This window comes from Myotis lucifugus, unplaced genomic scaffold (assembly GCF_000147115.1).
Source record: "Myotis lucifugus unplaced genomic scaffold, Myoluc2.0 scaffold_10, whole genome shotgun sequence".
Classification (NCBI taxonomy): domain Eukaryota; kingdom Metazoa; phylum Chordata; class Mammalia; order Chiroptera; family Vespertilionidae; genus Myotis; species Myotis lucifugus.
The window spans coordinates 8,165,005-8,189,451 of NW_005871058.1; the positions used below are offsets into that span (position 1 = coordinate 8,165,005).

A 24,447-nucleotide genomic window follows, 5' to 3' on the forward strand; every position below is an offset into this window, starting at 1 on the left:
AGAGAGAGAGAGAGAAAGACATCGATTTGTTCCATTTTTTTGTTTGTTTGTTTGTTTTTAATCCTTACCGGAGGATATTTTTTCCATTGGTTTTTAAAGAGAGTGAAGGGAGCCCTAATCGGTTTGGCTCAGAGCGTCAGCCTGCGGACTCAAGGGTCCCAGGTTCGATTCTGGTCAAGGGCATGTTCCTTGGTTTCGGGCACATCCCCAGTAGGGAGTGTGCAGGAGGCAGCTGATCGATGTTTCTCTCTCATCGATGTTTCTAACTCTCTAACCCTCTCCCTTACTCTCTGTAAAAAAATCAATAAAATATATTAAAATTAAAATAAAGAGAGTGGAAGAGAGAGAGGAAGTGTGTTGGGGGGGGGGGGGGGACGGGAACAAACATCTGATGTGAGAGAGACACATGGATTGGTTGCCTCCTGCACCAAGGGGGAGGGGATCCAACCTGTAACCCAGGTAGTGCCCTTGAACCAGGGAATCAAACCAGCGACCTTTTGGTTTGCAGGCGGATTTCTAATCTTTGAGCACCATCGGCCATGGGTGTTCCACTTTAAAATATATATATATATTTCTTTATTGATTTCAGAGAGGAAGGGAGGAGAGAGAGATAGAAATATCAATGATGAGAGAGAATCATTGATGAGCTGCCTCCTGCACACCCCCGCTGGGGATTGAGCCTGCAACCCAGGCATGTGCCCTTGGCCGGAATGGAACCTGGGACCCTTCAGTCCGAAGGCTGATGCTCTATCCACTGAGCCAAGCTGGCTAGGGCATATTCCACTTATTTATGCATTTATTGGTTGCCTCCGTAGGTGCCCCCACCAGTTCTCAAACCCGAAAGGTTTTGGTGTACGGGAGGACACTGAACCCCCGCGCCAGGGCTGACCAAGAAACGTTAAACACAACCACTGGATACCTGCCTGAGACCAAAGCTCCCTTTGCGTTTAGCGTCTAGCCATGGCCCACAATAAAGTTTTATTGAAACAAAGCAGGGGGAAAAAAAAGGTGCCCGTCAGTCTTTCCTCACCAACCAATCAGAGAGTAGAATGCTTATGTCGCTCACAGGAGCTCCCCCAGTCGGAAGACGGGAGCGGGGACACGTCCCGCCCCAGACCCGCCTGCTAAGAGCGGAAGTACGGCCGGAAGTCAGCCATAGAGTTGAGCCGCCAGAGCGACCCTGAAGGGCGGTGGCAGGAAAGACTCGGAACGGCTGCCGGAGGTGACGGAGCGGCGGCCCCGCCCGGCGATCGGGAAGACGAAGCTCCAGGTAGCGGCCCGCAGAGTCTAACCGAGGGTACGACGCGGCAAGCTGCGGGAGCCCACAGTCTCTGGGCGGCCTCTTTAAGGGAGGGGGCGGAGCCACGCGGCAGGACCGGAGGGTGAGGTCACGTGGCGGGGGGCACTTGCGGGGCACAGTGGAGATTAGAAGGAGCGTTGTCGTTGGGGTGGAGACCATGTGACACCCCTTCCCCCACTGCATCCTGTGCCTGGGGGTTCAGCGGGCTGTACGCGGTAGGGCTTGGGGTTAGGCCCAGGGGTGGGGGGCGGGCAGACTGGGCGTGGCGACCCTGTCTCGGCCTGGCATCCTTCAAGGTGTGGCGGATTTGACGATTCCTGGATCCAAGATGTTGACGGCTCCCTCTCTGACTCCCCGTTGCAGAAGGGATTCTGTGCCTCTGCAGTCAGCCCTAGCCCTGTGCTTCTTACCCTCCCAATGTCCGGGGACCTCCAGCTTCACATCCTCTCTCCTTGCAGCTCCAGACATCCTGAGCCCAGGTCCCCCCAGCTCAGTGCAGCCATGAGTGCCGAGGTGAAGGTGACAGGGCAGAACCAGGAGCAATTTCTGCTCCTGGCCAAGTCGGCCAAGGGGGCAGCGCTGGCCACACTCATCCACCAGGTGCTGGAGGCCCCTGGTGTCTACGTGTTTGGGGAACTGCTGGATATGCCTAATGTTAGAGAGGTGGGTTCCTGGCCTGGATAGCCCACCGGGAAGCTTGGGGCTCACGTTTGAATTTGAGGTGGGTGGGCAGGACTCACTTTGCAACCCCATAACCATTCACTTGAACAATATCAGGATGATGATTAACTGGCATCTTGCAGGAGTATGTACACAAGTAAACTCTTACTTTCCCTTTGAGGATGAATGATCTGTGAAACCCAGTATTTTTTTTTAAGTATTTTTTTGATTTTAGAGAGGGAGGGAGAGAGAGATAGAAACATCAATGATGAGAGAGAGTCATTGATGGGCTGCCTCCTGCATGCCACCTGCAACCTGGGCATGTGCACTTGACTGGAACTGAACCTGGGACCCTTCAGTCCACAGGCCAATGCTCTATCCATTGAGCCAAACTGGCTAGGGCATATTTTTTATTTCTAAGCAAAAGAGCATGTGATTCAGAATAGGAGACCAGATTCCAGCTTGTCTCCACCAATGTAATAGCTCTTAATAATCATGTCACCTTGATCAGGTCACTTTTATTTTAGGGTCTCAGTGTTCTCTTTTAAAAATGGAGCTGTGCCCTGGCTGGATAGCTCAGTTGGTTAGAGCTTGTCCAGATATGTCATGGTGTGGGTTTGATCCCTGGTCATGGCAAATACAAGACTCAACCAATGACTGCATAAATAAATGGAACAACAAATAGAAAAAAGAAATAAATAAAAAATGGAGCTGATACTGCTCTTCAGCATTGCTGTAGAAATCAGGTGAGATTATTGGAAAGTGTAAAGTCTGGTACAAATGGAAGGAATGAATGTGAAATTGGCATACCCTGCCCCCCCCCCCCCCCCTTGCACCATCACTTAAGTTAGATCATGTAGAAGGTATCTTTTCCCCAAAGACATGTGGCAAGGTGCTAGAAACACAGTAGAAAGAACTATTCACACAGAAGTGGTAGAGTTAAGAGTTTACAATCCACAGGGGGTAGATTGCCAAGATGTATGAAACCAGCCCAAGTCCTGAGCTGCTATGACAGTGGTATGTGGGAAACTATGAATTAAGTTGTCAATGGCCAGTGACTGAGTCAGTGGATTTAGTCTTTTGGGATCACTCTGTGGTATAGAGAAAACTGGCTGCCTTCTTTCCCTGCTTTCCTCTGCAATGGAGCTAAACAGAGTCAGTCAAGGTGAAGAAAAGTATTTATTGGATGCCTGTTGTCTGGGAATGCCAGGAAAGTAGTCAAAGACAACAGTACTTCTGAAGCTTTCATTTCAGTTAGAGATCAGATGAATGGATATACATATACAAATCATTTATTCAGCAAGTTATTTATTGAGAGCGACAACTACATGCTTAGCTCTGCTTGACCTAAGAGGGATACCAAAGACTGGGCCTGTCATCTTGTTGAAGAGAAAGATATTCTTAGGTAACAACCTTAGGCAGGTTTTGATTAAGTGTCAGAATGAGTGATCAGGGATAGGAGGAGAGGAGATATGGGTGGGCTGGCCTGGGTGATGAAAGCCTGGTGAAGCAGGTCTGAAGCAGAGGCCACAAATTCCAATGGCTGCCTAGGCCATGCAGCTGGCAGAGATGAGTGAGGCTGAGGCAGGAATCTGGTGAATTGGGGAGTATAGCAGACTGCCTAAAGAAAATCAGATTTACAAATATACACACTAAATTTACAAATAAAAAACACCATTTGCAATGTCTGGTGCATGCGTGTGTGTGTGTGTGTGTGTGTGTGTGTGTGTGTGTATGAGAGAGAGAGAGAGAAAGAGAGAGAGAAATGTTGAACACTGAATGTTCTCAACTATGAATTTAGGGTAGGAATTGGAGGCTAGGGAGGCAGAGGGCATTGTGATTGGGGGGAGTAGTATAAACAAAGGCCTGGAGGTAGAAATGAGGCTTTCCTATGCGGACAGTGATCAGAGAGGCAGAGTTCCTTTCAGTGAGCCTGGAGAGCTAATGGAAGGGAATGGTGGGGCCAGGAAGTGGGATTCAAAGCAGGGTAAGGCAGGGAGAAGGGTGAATAGAGGCCCTTCCTGTCATCTCTTCCCTCATATTCTTGCAGCTGGCTGAGAGCGACTTCGCTTCCACATTCCGCCTGCTCACGGTGTTTGCTTACGGGACATATGCTGACTACTTAGGTAACCAGGGGGGCTGGAGCTCGGGAGTAGTGGGGGTGGGAGAAGGGCAATTTCTGGAGGGACTTCAGAGAAATTCCCGAGATATCCTACTTAGATCCCTTAGGTACACAGGGTCAAGGTCAAGACCTGAATCGGCATGGAAAACTTGAAAAAAAATGCAAGGGACAGAGGCTAGGCCTTCCCACAAAAAGGAAATCAGGGTGTTCTACTTTGTCCTTTTTTTCCAGCTGAAGCCCGGAATCTTCCCCCACTCACAGAGGCTCAGAAGAATAAGCTTCGACACCTATCAGTCGTCACCCTAGCTGCCAAAGTCAAGGTGAGTGACAGTCCCCCAGTCGTGAGCCACAGAGCATCCTTTTGTATGTCCCTTCACAAGGGCCATCTGAAGGGAATTTGTACTGGGACAGCCTTTGATACACTGTTGCTTCTTCCTGCCTTCCCCTCCACATTCTTCCTAGATCTGTATCTAAACTCCATCATCTGCAGCCTTTTTAGGCTGAGTATTTTTCTCTTAGCTGTCTGTTTTGTTTTTATTTTTCAATCAACTTTAAGTTCTAAGTAAAACATCTTTTGTGTGTGGGGTCAAAATAGCAACTGGGATGCCACTCGCTATTTTACAAGGATCACCCTCCTTCCCACCATAGAACGGCCCATGCAAACAGCCTCCAGGCTCAGGGCTGGGAACAAGGCTCTCTCTTCTGGTGAAGTGCTAGACTTCTATTCTAGAATAAGTGTTTATGTGTGTTTTTTGTTGTTGTTAAATATTCCCCTCCTGTCCATTTGCACTCTCCCAATCATTACGAGACTCTACCATCATTCTAATAATTTTACTTAAGTCGGGCTGCCTCTTGTGAGAAGCCTTTTTGGAAGTATGCTGAGTATAAATGGTAACAGTAACTCTAGACTTCTCCCACACCACATACTTCCATTATGTCAAGCTTCAAGCTGATCTTGAGCAAGGTCTGTACACTACCCTGAGCTTTGGCCAGAGGATTGACACCCGGGCAGATAATCACTTTCTTCCTCTGGTGTGAGAGGTAAGGGTGATAGGAGAGCACAAGTCGTATATGTTATTTAAGATAGCCCTTCTCATGCTGTTACTTTTCAGGCAGTAATACTTCTATTTATTTTGTGGTAGAACCAACCTTTTAGAAGAAATGATTTAGGAATAGGAGTGGAGGGTAGGCAGGTGAGCCTAGGCGGGGGAAAGGAGTGAAGAATCTTGGAAGTCCTTCTCCATGGCAGAGCCTCACAAATCCCAGCCCGACCTCCCCGGCTCCAGTGTATCCCATATGCAGTGTTGCTGGAGGCCCTTGCCCTGCGTAACGTGCGGCAGCTGGAAGACCTTGTCATAGAGGCCGTGTATGCCGACGTGTTACGTGGCTCCCTGGACCAGCGCAATCAGCGGTTGGAGGTTGACTACAGCATTGGACGGGACATCCAGCGCCAGGACCTCAGTGCCATTGCCCGAACCCTACAGGAGTGGTGAGACCTGTGTCCTGGCACTGTCCCTTCTCTTTCACCCCACGCAGGGGAGAGGTGCTTTGGAGGGTGAGGGCTGGGCGGCAGAGGTGGAATTCAAGAGGATGAAGGGAAATGAGCTTGTTCCTTCTGAGAGAAGACAGGAGTGGAGGGGCTTGGGAAGCAGAGACAGGAGATGGTGTCCTTAGTGTCATAACTGGGGAGGGAAAGGTGAGCTGTACTCTTGAGAGGATCCTCACTGGGAAGTTGGTTACTTTAGGCTGGATTCAACCCATTAGTCTGTAACCAGCACTGTCCACAGGCCCTGGGCCTCTTCCACTTCTGCTTTCTCTAACTTTAATTAGTACACCTTTAATTTCTCTTTAGCAGCCCCTATCCCACTTTGGTTTTGAGTTCCTACTCCCGTTTTGCACATCACTCCATTCACTTCCTTATACTTCTCTAATCCTACCTGAGTGTCCTTCTGGCTCCTGGGAATATTGTTGCAGGTGGTTTCCAGATGCCCTGGTGAGGGTTCCTAACTCAGACAAGGATTTGCATAGCAGGATCTAGGGTTCTTTCTGGGTCTATTTTTAGTGAGTCTGTGATCACAGCTCTCTTCTGCTGACACTTCTCTCCTCATTCCTGCAGGTGTGTGGGCTGCGAGGTAGTGCTGTCAGGCATTGAGGAGCAGGTGAGCCGTGCCAACCAGCACAAGGAGCAGCAGCTGGGCCTGAAGCAGCAGATTGAGAGTGAGGTGAGCTGTCAGGGGAGTGAGACAGACCCAAGCTCCTTCAGCCGGGGCCAGTTGTCAAATGCAGAGGGGTTTGGACAGTGGCTGTAGCAGACAAACAAGGTGGGCAGGACTGTCAGGTTCTGGAACTTTCCTTGTTATCCCCCACTCCTTTCATCCTGGTAGGTCGCCAACCTTAAAAAAACCATTAAAGTTACAACAGCAGCAGCAGCCGCAGCCACATCTCAGGACCCTGAGCAACACCTGACTGAACTGAGAGAACCAGCTGCTGGCACCAACCAACGCCAGCCCAGCAAGAAAGCCTCAAAGGGCAAGGGGTGAGCCAGTGTGGCAGGAATTGCTCGCTTCCGGGGTGCCCTGCTTTTTCTTCAGAGACCTGGCTGTCTTCACTCCCTTTAGTCATTTGCAGGGGGTAGGGAATGGGGGGAACCTTCAGGGATTAGGGGATTCCTTGCAGCTTCTCTCTCTTTCTTCTCCTTGCCAGGCTCCGAGGGAGCGCCAAGATTTGGTCCAAGTCGAACTGAAGGGACTGTCGCTTTTTTCCTCTGGGGATACGGGGTCCCAGCTGCCTGGCTGCCCCTTAGGAGTCCTCAGAGAGCCTTCCTGTGCCCCTGGCCAGCTGATAATTCTAGGTTCATGACCTTTCATCTCTCTTCTGTCCCCCACCCCAAGTATAGATCACACCTTCTCTAGGGAGGAGGCAAGTACAAGTCATGTTTTGTTGGTACTTTTTGTTTTATGTGACTTTCTTATGTGTCCCATTGTCCCCCTCCCCTTCCCTACCATGCTCTCTCTCCTATATTTTTAAGAGACAGCACTGCCCTTGTTTATTATATGTCATTGAGTAGGTGGGGCTGCTGGTCTCCAATAAACCCACATGTGATCCTTGTCCTACCACCCCACCCCTGCATGACTAATCCCCGATTCCTACTCCCTACCCCCAGCCTATTTGGGCAGCATCTACAGAGCCATAGGGCTCCCATCTCTGTTCCCACCCTGAAAGTTCTGGGAGCTAGTCTGCCATTCTAGGAGTCACTGGACACTTTCATCCTCAAATTTTGTCGTTTCTTTTCACCTCCCCTTGGGTCCTGGGAATGCTGCTGCTTCAATGACCCCAGAGCCTAAGAAGGGCAGCTGTTTCTCGAGATGTTGAGAGATAGTTCTTTCTTGGCCCTGGCTATCTTAGAAAGCCTGATGGCAAACCTGGAAGAATTTATACTTCCTTTTTGTGAGTTTTATGGAGAAGGAAAGGGGATATAGATTGTATTAAAAAAGAAAAGTATACATATATATATATATCTATATATAACGTAACACAAAAATAAATCTATGAGAAGTCTTATCTGTAAGCATGCCCTGAACTGGGTATCTTCTGTCTTTGTTATTTGTGGATGGGAAGAATGTTCGTTCCCAGTCCACTCTACAGCATGGTGCTGGAAAATGAAGAGAACCAGATACTTTGTGCTGAGTCTTGGCCTACATGACTTTGGACAGATTGCTCAGTAGCTCAGCATTCGTTCCGAAGCAGTGGATACTTCGTGAGCACCAACATGTGACAGGCACTGGAGATGCAAAGAGATGATCACTGTCCCAGTCCTCAAGGAGCTGGAGTTCAGCCTGTTTCCTTCCACCTTAAAGAATTATAAGGGGAAGATTGACAGTACACTTCAGTTTTTGCATCAGAACCACAGAGCTCAGAGCTTCCCTAGCATTGTACTGAGAGGACTGGTCTTGGCCTAGTGCACTGTTGTGCATTCCCTGGAATTGGGAAGCACTAGTGTAAGGGATGGTTGCCCACCCCCCACCCCCCCACACACAATTGCATGTGAAGCAGTTGCCTCCAGAGGGTCCCAGATCTTGTGCTATTCTCTAGATGGAGATTTAGGACAGACCATTCTATTGGTCCTAAAGGTGTCAGTCACAGACCTAGAAAGTGGGGTGGAATTCTGAGTTTTTTATTAAAGTGGTCTGGGTAAGCATATTGTCTTGAGGTTGCTATGGAGACTTAATGGGACCAATCCAAAGAGCCCTACTTCAGGAGTTAACACTCCTGGCTTCTCATTTTAGCTTTTCCCTAGACAAGCATATTAAGCCTGTTGCATCTTGATTCTCAGTCTCTACCTCTGAAATAAACCCTTTCTTCCTCCCACACCTTCTAATGTATAGAAGTTGCTCATTCCTAGTGCTTTAAACCTGTCTCCCCTTCCTCTGCCCATGCCCGTTTTTCTCTTGAACTTAGACATTTTCCTGCAAGCTGGTTGCAGCTAATGGCTCCATAACTTCCTGACCTCTCTAGCTCCATCCTTTAGTGCAGCGGTTCTCAACCTGTGGGTCGCGACCCCTTTGGCGGTCGAACGACCCTTTCACAGGGGTCGCCTAAGACCATCCTGCATATCAGATATTTACATTACGATTCATAACAGTAGCAACATTATAGTTATGAAGTAGCAACGAAAATAATTTTATGGTTGGGGTCACAACATGAGGAACTGTATTTAAAGGGCCAGGGGACCCTTCCCCCATCCCTAGGTGGGAGTCTGTACTTGTTCTTCAATAAATCTCCATCTAAAAAAAAATCGCCGAAACCGGTTTGGCTCAGTGGATAGAGCGTCGGCCTGCGGACTGAAAGGTCCCAGGTTCGATTCCGGTCAAGGGCATGTACCTGGGTTGCGGGCACATCCCCCGTAGGAGATGTGCAGGAGGCAGCTGATCGATGTTTCTCTCTCATCGATGTTTCTAACTCTCTATCTCTCTCCCTTCCTCTCTGTAAAAAATCAATAAAATATATTTTTAAAAAAAATAAAAAATAAAAATAAATAAATAAATAAAGGGCCAGAAGGTTGAGAACCACTGCTTTAGTGGATGGCTCTAGAGCAGTGGTTCTCAACCTTCCTAATGCCGCGACCCTTTAATACAGTTCCTCATGTTGTGGTGACCCCCAATTTCATTGTTACAAATTGAACATAATTAAAGCATAGTGATTAATCACAAAAACAATATGTAATTATGTATGTGTTTTCCAATGGTCTTAGGGGACCCCTGTGAAAGGGTCGTTCGACCCTCAAAGGGGTCATGACCCACAGGTTGAGAACTGCTACTCTAGAGTCTTGTGCTGGGCTGGGACTGCCTGGCTAAATATCCAAAGAAGGAGGGGGACCCTTCACAGCCTCAGGGACATGCAAATGCAATTTGTCTTTGATTTGCAAAGATGGGCTCTTGGCTACCAAGGCATGGAGAAGAGGGAGTAGAGTATTTGTGGACTCAGTTTTTGAGCATGAAATTTGGTTCAGGATTTAGGGATTCCATGTATAAATAAGCCCAGGGCACCAGGAAAATCTTCCTAACCAAGAATCTTATCACCACTTGCACACACTCACACACTCATCCCTAACGTACAGCAATCTTAAATGACCTCAGGGCTGGACCACTATAGTAAGAGGAGGAGGAAGAGAACTTGCTTTCATGAGAATTCAGAGTTCATGCACATGAGACAGATGACACTTAAAAGATTAAACCAAAGTCTCTGAAGCTAAAAACAGCGGTTGGACTGGTGCCTATCCTCATGCACAAGAAAAACAGACAATGTCTACAGTCAGTGTTTTGTGAAATCCTGTTAGAGAAGAAATTCTCCCCTTAGGTGCATCTTCCAACATGAGTGGAAAGAAAGGCATGTAGAGAGACAAATCTAGGCAGTGTATTATATATTACTGTGTACAAATTATCCCAAAACTTAGTGGCTTAAAACCACACATTTATTAACTCAGTTTCTGTTTTGGGATTTGGCACAACTGAGCTGAGTTTTCTGCTTTAGGGTCGCTCACAGGCTACAAACAGTGCTCATTAGGGCCATATTATTTCAAGGTTCCAATGGGAAGGACTTGATTCCCAGCATGCTCAGGGATTGTCCGCAGGATTCACTGCTTCAGAGGTGGATGGACTGAGGACCTCATTTCCTGCTGACTTGGTTAGAGGCCATCCAGGTGGCCTCCATCAGAGCAGGAGACCACATCAGCAAGGTGAAATAACAATTATCTTTCTATGATAATTGCTAATAATACAAGCTAGTATTTATAAGTGTTTACTATAATCAAGCAGTATCCTAAGTGCTTTATGTATATAAACACTTAATTTACACAAGGACCTTCTGAGATTGTATGATTACCCACTGCTCAAGATGACAAAAGAGGTATGAAGATTATGTAATTTGCCCAGGGTCACACAAATTAGAAGTGGAGAAGGCACACCTCACCCTGTCTTCCATGCTCCTAAATGCATGGAGCAGCTAGCTATCTGAGATCTCAGAGAAGTAAATGGTAGCAGAGAGAAAAAACAAAATTCAAAGTTCCACTAAAAAATGGTGAGTTCACCATTTTTCCTCCTCCAGTATCATCCAAAATGGACTCAAAGGCAGCCAAAACCAGAAATGAACATCAGATGTGAACTGAAAGAACTCTTCTTGGAACCCTGTATTGCAGGTGTGAGGAGCAGAAAGGGACTCCTAAGAGGTAGATTGGGGGAAACCCCATTTTCTTTTTTTATATATTTTATTGATTTTTTTAGAGAGGAAGGGAGAGGGATAGAGAGAAACATTGATGAGAGAGAAACATTGATCAGCTGCCTCCTGCACACCTCCTACTGGAAATGTGCCCGCAACCAAGGTACATGCCCTTGACCCGAATTGAACCTGGGACCTTTCAGTCTGCAGGCCGACGCTCTATCCACTGAGCCAAACTAGTTAGGGCGGAAACCCCATTTTCTTTTTTCCTTTCTTCTACCTCCAGCCCCAAGCACACCATGGTGGTGATAGCTGCAACAGTGACAGCAAGAGTGGCTGAGCAGGCACTTGAAATTCTGAGAGGAGAATCCCTATCTCTGACCAGAAGAGTTGTGGTCCCACAAGTGTGAGTCAGATCCCTTGTGCTTTTTTCTTTCTCTGTTCTCTTGAGGCTTAGCCCAGACATAGTGGGAAATGCCTAGCAGACTAGAGAAAATAAAATTCCAACTTTTGGTCAGAGGATTGGGACGGGAAGCCCCCAGAGAACCAGATAGGTCATAGGAGGAAATTCAAGAGAACAGTCCTACAGAATTATGTGTTAACTCCTGTGCTCATCTCTGAGTAGCACAAGCATGGATCTGACCCTAAATAGCTTGCCAAAGCTTTGTGAACTGAGCAACAGGATGGACCACTGTCCAAGTCTTACCAGCCACTGGGTGGAACACATGTAGAGCTGATCCAAATACCACCACAAAATTAAACTGATAATGGAAGCACAATGCAAAGAAGGCAAGTTGCTGCCTGAGCCCAACCTGATTAATTGCCTGTAAAAACAAACAACATTCTCCTTAGGATCTTAACAAGATCTACAGTCAATATTCGAAATATCCAGGATAAAATATAAAATTATGCAGCATACAAAGAAATCTCCAGGGAAAAGACAACCAACCCAAGATGACAGAGGTGTTAGAATTGAAAGCAAAGATTTCAAAGCAGTTAATAAAACCACATTGGAAGAAGAAAGGGAGAATTTCTTAAAACAAATGGCAAGATAGGAAGTTTCAGCCAAGAAATAGAAGATATAAAGAAGAACCAATGGACATTTTGAACTGAAAAATAGAAATAACCAAAATAAAATAGTCACTGGATAGGTTTATTAGCAGAAAGGAGAAGACAGAGGAACAAGTGAGTTTGAAGGTAGATCATTGTAAATTATGTATTCTAAAACAACAGACAAAAATTTGTTTAAACAAACCACACCAGAGCCACGGGAACCTGTGGGACAACACTAAAAGGTCTAATATTCATGTCAACAGTGTCCCAGAAGTTGAGAAAATGTGAAATAGAAAAGTTATTAGAAGAAATAGCTAAAAAATCCCAAATTTGGCCCAGCCATTGTGGTTCAGTGGTTGAGCATTGACTTATGAACCGGGAGGTCACGATTTGATTCCTGGTCAGGGCACATGCCCAGGTTTCAGGATCCCCAGTGGGGGGTGTGCAGGAGGCAGCTGATCGATGATTCTGTCTCCCTCTCCCTTCTTCTCTGAAATCAATTAAGTAGAGATAGTGGAACTATGAGCAATGTACCAAACAGAAACAAATAATAAAATTATAGAAATAAATGCAAACATTAATAATGATATTAGACATAAATAGCCTAAATGCAACACTTAAAAGATAAGTTATCAAAATGAATTTTAAAAATCAACTATATGCTGCCCTTGAAAATCCATTTTTAAGTATGACACAGGTGGGTTAAAAGTAAAAGGATTGGTGTCCCTGTTGTTTTAGAGTACATAATTTATAGGGTAGGTAAGTTGGTTAGAGTGTTGTCCTGACACACCAATGTTGCAGGTTTGATCTCCAGTCAGGGCACATACAAGAAGCGACCAGTAAATGCATAAATAAGTGGAACAACAGATCAATGTTTCGCTCTCCCTCTCACTTCAATAAAAAAATAAAGTTCAGCCCTAACCGGTTTGGCTCAGTGGATAGAGCGTCGGCCTGCGGACTGAAAGGTCCCAGGTTCAATTCCGGTCAAGGGCATGTACCTTGGTTTCGGGCACATCCCCAGTAGGAGGTGTGCAGGAGGCAGCTGATAGATGTTTCTCTCTCATCAATGTTTCTAACTCTCTATCCCTCTCCCTTCCTCTCTGTAAAAAATCAATAAAATATATTAAAAAAATAAAGTTCAGCCTAGCTGGTGTGGCTCAGTGGTTGAGCATCGACCCATGCACCAAGAGGTCACAGGTTTGATTCCTGGTAAGGGCACATGCATGGGTTGCAGGCTCAATCCTCAGTAGGGTTCATGCAGGAGGCAGCCAATCAATGATTCTCTTTCATCATTAATGTTTCTTCTCTCTCCCTCTTCCTTCCTCTCTGAAATCAATAAAAATATGTTTTTTAAATAAATAGAGCAAAAACTGATAGATGTCAAAAGAAAAATGGGCAGATTACAATTGTAATTGAAAATTTCAGGCCCTGACCGGTTTGGCTCAGCGGAGAGAGCGTCGGCCTGCGGACTGAAGGGTCCCGGGTTCAATCCCGGTCAAGGGCATGTACCTTGGTTGCGGGCACATCCCCAGTGGGAGGTGTGCAGGAGGCAGCTGATCGATGTTTCGCTCTCATCGATGCTTCTAACTCTCTATCCTTTCCCTTCCTCTCTGTAAAAAATTCAATAAAATGTTTTAAAAAAAAGGAAAAAAAAGAGAAAATTTCAAAACTCTTTTCTCAGTAATCAACAGAACAAGTAAACAGAAAATGACCAAATATATAGAAGTATATAAAACCGAATGATACCATTAGCCAAGAGAATCTAATTGAAATTTATGGAACACTCCCCCAACACAGAAGAATACACTTTTTACTTTCAAGTGTGCATTGAACATTTACTGAGATATACTGTCCTGTGTTATAAAATTCAACAAATTTAAAGAATCAAAGTCATACAAACTATGTTTTCTGACCATAATGAAATTATAAGTAGAAATCAATAACAGAAAGCTAGCAGGGAACTCTCCAAACATTTGGAAACTAAACACATTTCTAAATAACCGATGGATCAAAGAGAAATTAGAAAATATTGTGAACTTAATAAGAAATATATAAAACTAGAGGCCCAGTGCATGAAATTCGGGTAGGGTAGGGTCCCTATGCCTGACCTGATACCAGGGCCCATCAGGTTCCCCACCTCCCTGCCTCCTCCTTCCCTTGCTCCCTCAGCGCCCCACCACCACTGCAGCTGGTCTCCCGCCATGTTCCGCACCGCCTCCTGGTGGTCAGTGCACATCATAGCGAGCGAGCAAACTCCCAATCTGGTTGAACTCCCGAGAGGACAATTTGGATATTAGCCTTTTATTATATAGGATACCAAAATATATTGGATGCAGCTAAAACAGTGACTAAGGGAAAAATCATAGTATGAAATGCTTATATTAGAAAAGAAGAAAAGTCTGAAGTCAATCTACATTTGTACTTTGAAAAGGTATATAAAGAATTGGAGAAATAAACACAAAGCAAGCAGAAGAAAAACAAGAGCAGCAATTAGTGAAATTGAAAACAGAAAAATAGAAAAAGTCAATGAAACTAAAAGTTGATTATTTAAAATGATCAATAAAATTAATAAACCTCTAGCCATACTGATAAAAGAGAATAGAGAAGACATAAATTTCTAATATCAGGAATAAAAGAGAAGATACCACTACAAACCCCACAGATATTAAAAAGTCAATAAGACCTAGCTGGTTTGACTCAGTGGATAGAGCCCGCGGGACTGAAGGGTCTTGGGTTCGATTCTGGTCAAGGGCATATGCCCAGTAGAGAGCGTGCAGGAGGCAGCTAATCAATGATTCTCTCACTGATGTTTCTCTCCCTCTCCCTTACTCTCTGAAACCAATAAAAATATATTTTAAAAATTAAAAAGTTAAGGGAATATGACACATAAATTCAACGACTTAGATGAGATGGATCAACTCCTTGAAAGCTACAAGCTACCAAAACTCACCCAAGGAGAGAAAGATGTAAAAATATACAATTATAAACCTTTTAGAAGATAAAATAGGAGAAAATCTTAGTTTCTGGAATTAGCAAAGTGTTCTTAGATGCCACACCAAAAATGTTAATTCATAAGAGAAAAAAAGTGGTAAGTTGGACTTCATTAAAATTCAGAACTTTTACTTGGGGGGAGAAAAAGTCAAGAAAAGGAAAAGACAAGCTACAGAATAGGGAAAAAAATACATGTAAATCCCTATCTAACAAAGAGCTAACCAGAATATATAAAGAGCCCTAAAAACTCAACAGTAAGAAAATAAACAAGCCAATTTTGAAAAATGGCTGACTTACACACTTTATTAATGAGACTGTAATGATGGCAAATAAGCACATGAAAAGATGCTCAACATCATTAGTCACCAGGGAAATACAAATTAAAATCATGATGCGATATCTATTAGAATAAATAGAGTACTTACACACCCAATAGAATGGGTGAAATAAAGTACTTGACAATACCAACTGCTTGCAAGGAGGCAAAGCAACTGGAACTCTTGCTTTGCTGGTAGGAATACAAAATGGCGCAGCTACTCAGGAAAACAGTTTATCATTTTCTTATAAAGTTAAATATACACTTACCATCTGACCTAGCAATCCCACTCCATTTCATTCTAAAGAAACAAACTTATGTTCACACAAAAACGTATATAGGAATGTTTATAGCAACTCTTTTCATAATTGCCAAAAACTGGTGAATGGATAAACAGACAATAACCAGTAGAATACAACTCAGCAATAAAAAGGATCGAACTATTAATACATACAACATCATGAGTGAATCTCAAGGGCTAAATAAAGCCGAATGAAAGAGCCACTCTCAAAAGGTTACATGCTATATGACTTCATCATACAACATTCTGGAAAGGCAAAACTCTAGCAATGGAGAACAAATCAGTGGTAGCCAAGGGTTAGGATTGGAGGAAGGGTGTGACTACAAAGAGCAGCAGGAGAGGGTTTGGGGGTAATGGAACTGTTTTTATCCTGATTGTATTGGTTTACCCAAATCTATTATGTGTTAAAACTCACAGAAACTGTACACACAGCAGCTTTACTGTATGTAAAAACAAATACAAGATTAAAAAAACATGTACTGGGCTACTGGCAATCCATCGTTTTAAAACTATGCTGTTGGGTAAATTTAATATAAATTTTTTAAAAACTTTAAATCACTGAGGAACTTTTCATTTAAAGGAGTCCCCATTGTGAGTCATTCTGTACAGCATGTTAGTATCATTTGTGTCAATCTGGATTTTGAGTCCTGGCTCTTGCAGTGCTACTAGGTAGCTATATGATGTTCAACGAGTCACCTGTTCCACAGTAAAATAGGAGCTGGGGTTTGGATATCTGTAATTGTTGCTAAGCTACCTTGGAATCCTCTCCAACCTCAAGATTCTGCTTTAGTAGGCTGGGGTGGTAATTCTGACCTGCTGGCACATTTGGGAACATACAGAGGTGATCTCTAAGGTCTCGTTCAACTCTAAAATTATATCATATACTTAGTTTGCTTAAATCAAGGGCTATCTGTATTGGGAATCGGTTTCTGTCCTAACCTGCCACATTCTCTGTGAATTGGGAACCCACCCCCCACCCAGATCCCACCAGTAGTTTTCTAAGAGCCTAGCTTTGCTAACTTTCCTCAAACCATTTTCCACCTGTGTCACTTTGACTTTTCCAAGGTATTTCTGCTCCCTCTTTTAGAGACTCAGTCCCACATCTCTAGCCCTTTCCCATGCCCCCTTCTCTCCCCTCCTCCAGCTTCATGTATCCAAATGTCCTTCGCCTCAGACCCCACAGACATATGGCTGACATCCTGGATGGAGAACACTGACATCTTGGGGATAATTGTCCAGAACCTGTAAGTTCTCCAGTTGGCAGGTGACAGGCTAGATGAAGAGGATGGGACGGATGCTGGGGCAGCACCCCATTCTCCAAAAGATAAGGTCTTCAGGGACGATGAGAAGAATCATAAAGGGCAGAGAAAGGGCAAGGAATTCTGACCTCACCTCAGGGACAGTCTAGAGGACAAGGACCTGGGCCCAGAGCAGGAAGCACCACTGCTCCTCCTTGTCCCTGGAAATCCACTTAAGGTAGACATTGAGGCTGGGAAGGCTCAGAGCTACAGCACTCCACAGGGGGACTTTAGGCTCACCTTCCTAGCAGCTCTGCCAGCCTTCTGCATCCCAACCCCTTTAGTGATCTTCCCTCCAGCCATTCCAGCTCCATGCCCCCGCCGGTTCTCCCCAGGGATGGAGGCAAGTTGGGAGGCTCCTTACAGGAACCAGCTATACAAAGTCTACTTCTCTTATCCTTCAGCAACTCCTCTGCCCAACTGCCCTATCGTCATCTCTCCTCCTCTAGTGCAGCTTCACCTGGCTCCCACCTCTCCTATCTGAAGCCCCCCAGTGATGTCTAAGGGAGAGAAAGGGAAAGACTACTTTTTTCTTGTTCCTAGCCCAACTGGAATGGCCCGAGAGAAAGAATCCTTGACTCTTGCTGCTCCTTCAGCCTCATTCCCAGGACTGGGAGCTTAAGGGCAGGATAGGTATATAAAGTTAAATGGCCTGGAATATGTGGGCTAGGAGACCAGCCCTCGTTCTCTGGGTAGCCTGTTTATATAACTCGGGCACTGAGTAGGCGTCATTGAGTAAAAGGTGTTACTAGAACCGGAAGCCCTTTGTTAGCACAGGAGGAGGGAAAATCTCAAACTGCGAGGGGGACGGGATCAGAATGGCCCAAAACATTTCTTTCTACTTGTTGGTCTGTGAACTGAGCGATGACAGGGTGAAAGATGATAGTTGGTAGCTGGAAGAACGGAGAGCTTGAGGCTGATTCAAGGCCAGTAAGATGGAAGTTTGGTTGTGTCTGGAAGTATTTGAGGAGTCCTGTGGATGGAATCAAGGATGAGGACCACAGAGAGCACTGAAGGAACCAGACTGAGACAGAGTAACTGGGGAGAAATCAGTCATTTATATTCCATGCATTGTGTCAAAAGCTTTCTCTGTACTATCCACGTCACCACTGCCACCAGTGCCAAGAAAGGCCCATTTTACAAAACAGGAAACTGATGTTGAGAGATGAAGAATCTTCCCCAGAGTTGTAGATAACTGTTGGAACAACATATCACTGCTGAGAACTAGAGTCACAGGCCTGCGGAATAAGTGTTGGGTTGAAGGGTGGACCTCACCCAAGAGCAGGGAGCAGGGGTGAAAATTAGTTCATGTGTCTGAAAGCCAGAACCCAAATGGGAGAGCTTGTGAAACACTGGAGTGACTCACCTGGATGGCAATAAGGGCAGCCTTTGCCCTGCTACAGCCCCTACTCAGAACTACACCCATGTGTGGGTGCTGGCACAGAAATTCAGGTTGAGATTGGGCACTGCTGTAGCCTAAGATTTTGTAGCTAGAAGGAACCTACATAGCTGAGGTCCAGAGAAGTGAATGACCTGCCCAAGACCACATGGCTAGGTTGGTGGCAGAGCTGAGTTGAAGACCCAGCCTCTGGGCTCCTTCTGTAACTCCAGTGCTTTTTCATGTGCTGCCTCCTCAGGAGACTAAGGCTACTCCCCCTGCTAGAGGAAGTAAACATGTGTCTATCTGGACAGAGCAGATTACACTTGAAGCTGAGGGCTGTGGACACTTTGAGTTCCATCAACCATAACTCAGCACCCAGCACCCAGGTGGAGGTTGGATTAGCTATACCTGTTTAACCTCTGGAATTCTTGGTTTCTGGTGTGTGTGTTGTTTGTTTTTATGTTTTTATTAATTTCTAGAGAGAAACATCAAAAGGAGAGGGACAGCGACAGAGACAGAGACCCAGAGAGAGAGAGAGAAACAGAAACATCGATGTATGGAACAGATAGATCAATTGCCTCCTGTAAGTACCCCAACTGGGACCAAACCCACACCTTGGGCATGTGCCCTGACTGGGAATCAAATCAGTGACCTTTCAGTGCACAGGATGACACTCACCCAACTGAGCATTCTTGGATTCTTCTAGCCATTGAATTGGTTCCCTTGACCCTGGTCACGCCTCTTCACCAACCCTATTTAATAAGACTTAACACCTGCCTTGGACTACAAAGCCAGTGTTTGGTTGTTGAGCTCAACATCATCTCTCTGCTCATTGAGCAACTAGACAATTCCTCTTGAACCTATTTATCCATTAAAACCTCCCTTTGCTGAGAGGACTCAGAGCCTTGAATTTTGGGTAGTGGTTGATGGATGTTTTGCCTTTGTTTACCAACTGAAAAGAACTGAAGATTTTTTTAATTAGTGGAAACCATCATTAAACTCATACAAGCATTTGTCATCATTAATAGGTTCCCAAGAGAAACAGAGTGACCCATTTGCCTGAGCCAGGTCAAGCAAGAGTGAATGTCTTGAGAAATTTGAGCACTTCATGCCCTTCCAGTACCGCTCAGGTTCCAGGTTAGTTTTCCCCTCTGGTCTCCTTCACTGGGCTCAAATTCTCAACAACTGGCAGTGAAGGGTTTGAAGAATGTTTGGTGGAATGTTGCTGACCCCAGAGTTCCTCCCACTTGAAGGCCTGCGTAGGGTTATTTGGACTCCTTCCTGCTCTGTACCACAAGTGTTCCCACCCACAGTCCATGGGAGAGACTGTGCCTGAGGGACAAGGGGCAGCGAATTCCTCAGGCACCTATGAGATATGCCTTACATTCCCCCTGACAAATGAAGTTACAGCAAAAGCAAGGGAAGACAGCTGCTACATTTCATCCAGCCCAGCTGAGTTCCATTGCTGCTTCCCATCTGCCAGTCCCAATGTCATTACCATTGAGGCACTGGGATTGAACTTGAGTTATGAAGGCCACACATGAAGACAGAAGAAAGGAAATGACGAGGAGGAGACAAGAGGGTTGAAATTGAACAGGGAAAAGATTAAAAGTAAAGCCAGAATGCCACTTGGTTTTTTTCCCCATTCTCCTTTATTCCTTAAACACCTAGTTACAAGTTGCACAAACAAAAAATAAAGGTAGAGGACACAGGGAAGATTTTTGTGATGTGTAGGAGATGGGAAGGGAGAAGGGGGTGAGAACCAGTCCTCTCTCTCCACATAGCCCCCTGAATGAGGGCTATGACCCCTGCAGCAGGGGATCTGAGAAGGAGGTGGGCAAAGGTCCAAGGTAGCTGAGGGAGGGAGGAGGCCCCTAAACCCAGAGCTCCCCACAAAAGCCTTCAATGTATGGCAGGGGTAGAATGGGGAAGGTGAGGAGGTTCAAAGATGGAGCAGCAAAATGAAAAATCAAGTTAGTGGATACAGGAGATGTGGAGTCACTGGGAAGGGAATTAAAGAAGGAAAATGTAGATAAAGGGGGCAGTGAAAGGTTCTCCCTGAGACTCCAGGGAGAGTGGGGGCCAGCTTGCCTGTTAATTTAATATTAAAGTGGGAGTGGGAGTTGGAGAGGAAAAAGTTATATCGGGGGATGATTTGTCAGCCTCTCAGCCTGTACCTAGAGGGGGAGAGAGATGAGTACAAGTCAAAAGGAAGACAAATGATAAAAGCCAGGAGCTGGGGTTTAATCCCTATTCTGGTGAGAGTTCTTTCCGTAGCAACTAAAACTTCTATCAAAGGCAGTATCTGCTAGGCACCTGGACTGTTTCTGCCTCAGCAGAGTAATGGGCACAGGTACTCTGCCCAACCTCCCTCCTGTGCTTGGCATCTTACAATTCCTCCCCCTCAAATACTTACAAGAGAGGCTGAGGGCCCAGGGCCCTCACCAGTCATAGCGGCGGGACTGTCGGGAGGGGGAGTCCTCAGGTGCTTGTATGGCCAGGCGGGGAGGCCCCTCGGTCCTTCGGCCTCCACCCCCTGAAGCTTCATGCCTTCGAAATTCCAGAGGGCGCTGCTGCCGGAATCGGGAGGTCTCTCTCCGCCATTCATCATCAAATGCTGCGGCCTCACCTGAAGAAGACAGAGACCAGACACCGCCTGTGGACAACCTGGCTTCCAGAGGGAGATGCAAGGGTGAGCCACAGGCTTCTACGACTGAAACTGCTGAGAGTAGGGGTATGGGATGTGTGGGGGAGGGCAAGCTTATTTAGCAGTTTCTGGTTCAGTGTGGTTCCTAGAAGCCACTAACAGGCCTAAGGCATGACCACTACAGAAGGAATTCAGGAATGGGATAATTATTTACTTAAGGAGCAGAGTCCCAAGCACACAATAAGTATTTGATAAATATTTGTTGATTTTAAAAAAGAGAGAAAAAAAAAACAAAAACAAAAGGGGATCCAGTTGGAGAGGGTAGATTACTATCAATCTCTCACTTAGGTGACAGAGTTTGCCCCTCCCTGGTGACCTGACTCAGCCCCAAAGCTGACAAGCCTCCAAGAGAGGTAAGAATATGGGGCTCACCATCACCCGGCAGGTGTGACTCAGTGGTTGAGCATCAACCTATGAACCAGGAGGTCACGGTTCAATTCCCAGTTAGGGCACATGCCCGAGATGCAGGCTCGCTCCCCAATGGGAGGCATGTAGGAGGCAGCCGATGGATGATTCTCTCTCATCATTAATGTTTCTATCATTATCTCTCTCCTGTCCTCTCTGAGATCAACAAAAATTTAAAAAAAAAAAAAAAAAAGAAATATGGGGCTCACCATATTTTGCCCAAAAAAATATCTATGGATGTAGGGAGAAAAAGCTGGTATCTCCTAGTTCACAGAAACTGGACTAGGGGCTACTGGAAGAGAAGCTGGAAGGGTGGTGAGCAGCAAGGAAGGCTCACTTTCATCCAGGTTGATGTAGTCCTGCCGCTCTTCCTGGTCCCCTGTGCGGTGGTTTCGGGAGCGCTGGAGGATGTGAGCCCGATCTCGGATGTGATGTCCAATGGACATCTGCTCTAGTCCACTGTCCGAGTCCCGCACAGTCCTCCGAGTCTCCCGGATCTGGGATGAGGCAGAACACGGCACATTCAGCTACCCCTTCCAAAGCCCAGGCCATGCCAACCCGGGACAGACAAACCACCCACAACTCAATCTTGAAAAAAGAAGGCAGGGTTTCTGTGGCTGCCATTCAAATCCTGCCTTCTCTGAGAGGAAAAGCTCTCCGACTCACCCCGCCTGGTGCCGAGCGCATCTCTGACGTCTCCTGGTAGACCTTGGGGGCACCGTCACCCGTATTGGAGTAGGAGATGACTGTGGAGGATGAGAAGGTCTGGCAGTTGCCTCCAGCAGTCATGTGTTCCTGAGAAGGAAAGGGTCCAGTGGGCCTGAAGGGGCGGGGCTCTGGGGACAGGATCCCACCCTTCAGCTGCCTGTTCTTGCTCATATCTTCCTCACAAAATGTGAAAACTAAGAAGATGTCAGGACTCATCATTGCCCCCAACTCCTCTGAGTGCCACATTAATAAGAATAATATGAACAGTGTGGCTCAGCGGTTGAGCATCAACCCATGAACCAAGAGGTCACCAGTTGGATTCCCAGGTTGGAGGCTTGATCCCCAGTAGAGGAGATGTGGAGGAGGCAGCCAACTGATGTTTCTATCTCTCTTTCCCTCTCCCTTCCTCTCTCTCTAAAATCAATATAAACATATTTTTAAAATAAATAAAAAAGAAGGACTTTAAGAGTTTGAGCCTTAACTGCATATTTCATAAGAGTGCTGCTGCTGCTTCGCATTCAGGCATGAGAGCAGACACCGAAACCCAGTGCTCTCCGGATTCAGTTTCTTTACCCAGCTTGACCCCTTCTCTAGCTCTCTCCCCCACTCCTCTGAGGACTCAAGGTGGTGCCAAGGGATGAAACAGGAGTCTCACCATGTTTCCGATCATGTCGTTCATCATCCCAAACATGTCCATGAAGCCACCCGACTGCAGCAGAGAGATGGAAAGCAGAATGAGTGCTCAGAGATAACCCACCATCCCGTTCTCTTCTTCCTTCACGCCTAGCAACTGCTCTTTGTCATTCTTCATGAACATGTTTCTCTTCCTGTATACTGCAGCCCTCCTCCGCAGCCTCTACGGCTGTTCTGGTCCAATTTCCCTTTTCCTGACTGCCCTAGGTATGCCGAAGTCAATGGACTCACCTGTAAAGGTGTTTGGGCATGAACTTGTACCAGGTAATCTTATAAAAAACCATGTCTAGTGGGCCCTTCACCTGCACCTCCCTCCTGAAAAAGAACAAACTTCCCTAGACAAGTACATTTTCCTAATGAGTATGGCTCCTACAAGGACAGAAGTCAATATTAGCATCTTTACCTCACGGACTCATAGCACACAGCAGGCCCAGAGCTTTGAGAACACTATAAGTTTCTAGGGTTACCCATAAGGCTATTCTAGAGAGGCACATTTGGAAGTAATATCTAAGTGTATAGAGTGTGTCTGAGATGGAAGGACACAAGGAGATAAGAACTCACCATTCCCAGCATCCCAAAGGGAGAGACGGCCCCAGCCTACAGGAACACAGAAAGAACAGACATCAGCGACCACAACCGATCTCACTGCAATCCCAAACCTAGCCCATGGCCTCAGCTTGTTTCTCACCCTCCTCTCAAAGGGGTATCACTCAGCCCTTCTTCCAGACCCCTTTCCCCTGTCCCCTGCTCCTAGATGATCCCACTGGCTGTAGTGCAAGAAAAATCAAGCGCTTTACTAACCACCCTCCAACCTTTCTTGGGGTCTCAGGTACACTGCAGCATCATTACCTGCATCCTGCGGCTGGCAGGCCTGGTCCCTGGCATGTTGCCATCCGTAATGCTGAGGAAGGGGCTGTATCCAAAGCCACCTGACAACATCCGGTTCATATGCTGACGGTGAATAGCAAAGGGGTCCCTGTGGAGTGAGTATACAGTATGGATGGCAGAAGGGCCAAGCAGTCAACCGCCCCTCCCCCCAAAAGAAACCGGTCCTGGGGAACAGTGGCACAGATGTCTGCTTGCCCTCCAAGATGGAGCTGGAGCTCAGTATCCAGCCAGCACTGTAGACACCATGGGAACCCACATGTCTGTAGGCACTACTCAGACACCTCAAGTGGAGTGGGATGAGTACCAGAGCATGAGGGGGAGGGAGTACTCACATCAGGAACATGGGATCCTCAGGCTCCACATCCCTCATGAAGCGGAACATCCTGATTTTAGCTCCAGGGGGCTCCACACTGTAAAGATGAGATACTTGGCGGCAGCCAGGCTCTGCACACCCGCTCAGTGTCGGGGCGCTCACAGCACTCACCGTCCCTTCCACATCCTGCGGCTGACCTCCCACCCCGAACGCGGTGAGACCCCCTCCAGGGAGAGAAGAGCTCTTCCAGCCTCTCGCAAGGAGGGCCACGGGGAACTCCGCCGCCTCTCCCACTCAGCCATCCTCTCCCCAAAGCCCTGGCCAGAGCATACCCCTCCCCTGCCGCCACTGTTCCGGATGCGAATCCCAAGTGCCGGCCCTGCGCCCGGTGATGACCCCCAGCATCCCGCCCCCTCCTCCCCCAGCCGCTGCCAGGCCTCCCCGGGCGGGCCTCGCGGTCCCCGCCGAACTGTCAGAGGACTCCGCTGGCCCAGCTCTCCGCCGGGCGAAGCAGGAGGCGGGCCTGACGCTCCCCTCCCCGCATCCCAGGCTCGCAGCCCTGCAGCCCCGTTCCCACCGAGCCTCACCGGTCCCCGC

The 24,447-nt window shown here is 46.7% G+C and overlaps 2 protein-coding genes across 10 annotated transcripts; one reads left to right on the top strand and one right to left on the bottom strand.

Moving 5' to 3' along the window:
• Positions 1-1,127: 1,127 nt before the first annotated feature.
• Positions 1,128-19,768, top strand: COPS7A (COP9 signalosome subunit 7A). Of its 8 annotated transcripts, none has more exons than XM_023749969.1 (10): positions 1,155-1,297; positions 1,759-1,963; positions 4,011-4,086; positions 4,314-4,402; positions 5,369-5,571; positions 6,199-6,304; positions 6,467-6,618; positions 11,083-11,202; positions 16,602-16,701; positions 19,165-19,768. In XM_023749969.1, exons 2-9 carry the CDS (start codon positions 1,802-1,804, stop codon positions 16,672-16,674), a joined length of 981 nt encoding a protein of 326 aa, XP_023605737.1. In that variant the 5' UTR covers positions 1,155-1,297; positions 1,759-1,801; the 3' UTR covers positions 16,675-16,701; positions 19,165-19,768. The 8 variants fall into 8 exon arrangements, with proteins under 8 accessions (XP_006084221.1, XP_006084222.1, XP_023605737.1 ...); XM_023749970.1 differs by having other exon boundaries at positions 1,168-1,382; positions 18,616-19,768; XM_023749971.1 differs by lacking the exon at positions 16,602-16,701.
• MLF2 (myeloid leukemia factor 2) lies at positions 19,766-24,182 on the bottom strand. Of its 2 annotated transcripts, none has more exons than XM_014451615.2 (8): positions 23,870-24,182; positions 23,499-23,625; positions 23,211-23,246; positions 22,612-22,665; positions 21,915-22,043; positions 21,586-21,745; positions 20,553-20,803; positions 19,766-20,313 (listed from the first exon to the last, which is right to left on the bottom strand). In XM_014451615.2, exons 1-8 carry the CDS (start codon positions 23,917-23,919, stop codon positions 20,275-20,277), a joined length of 846 nt encoding a protein of 281 aa, XP_014307101.1. In that variant the 5' UTR covers positions 23,920-24,182; the 3' UTR covers positions 19,766-20,274. The 2 variants fall into 2 exon arrangements, with proteins under 2 accessions (XP_014307101.1, XP_014307102.1); XM_014451616.2 differs by having other exon boundaries at positions 20,553-20,765; positions 23,870-23,919.
• Between the last annotated feature and the right edge of the window lie 265 nt (positions 24,183-24,447).

Coding starts and splice junctions, on each gene's coding strand:
- COPS7A (XM_023749969.1), top strand. CDS start 1,802: ATGAGTGCCGAGGTGAAGGTGACAGGGCAGAACCAGGAGCAATTTCTG. Junction 1,964..4,010: donor ATATGCCTAATGTTAGAGAG/GTGGGTTCCTGG, acceptor ATATTCTTGCAG/CTGGCTGAGAGCGACTTCGC. Junction 6,305..6,466: donor AGCAGCAGATTGAGAGTGAG/GTGAGCTGTCAG, acceptor TCATCCTGGTAG/GTCGCCAACCTTAAAAAAAC.
- MLF2 (XM_014451615.2), bottom strand. CDS start 23,919: ATGTTCCGCTTCATGAGGGATGTGGAGCCTGAGGATCCCATGTTCCTG. Junction 23,626..23,869: donor GAGGATCCCATGTTCCTGAT/GTGAGTACTCCC, acceptor CTCACTCCACAG/GGACCCCTTTGCTATTCACC. Junction 21,746..21,914: donor TGCGCTCGGCACCAGGCGGG/GTGAGTCGGAGA, acceptor GCCTCATCCCAG/ATCCGGGAGACTCGGAGGAC.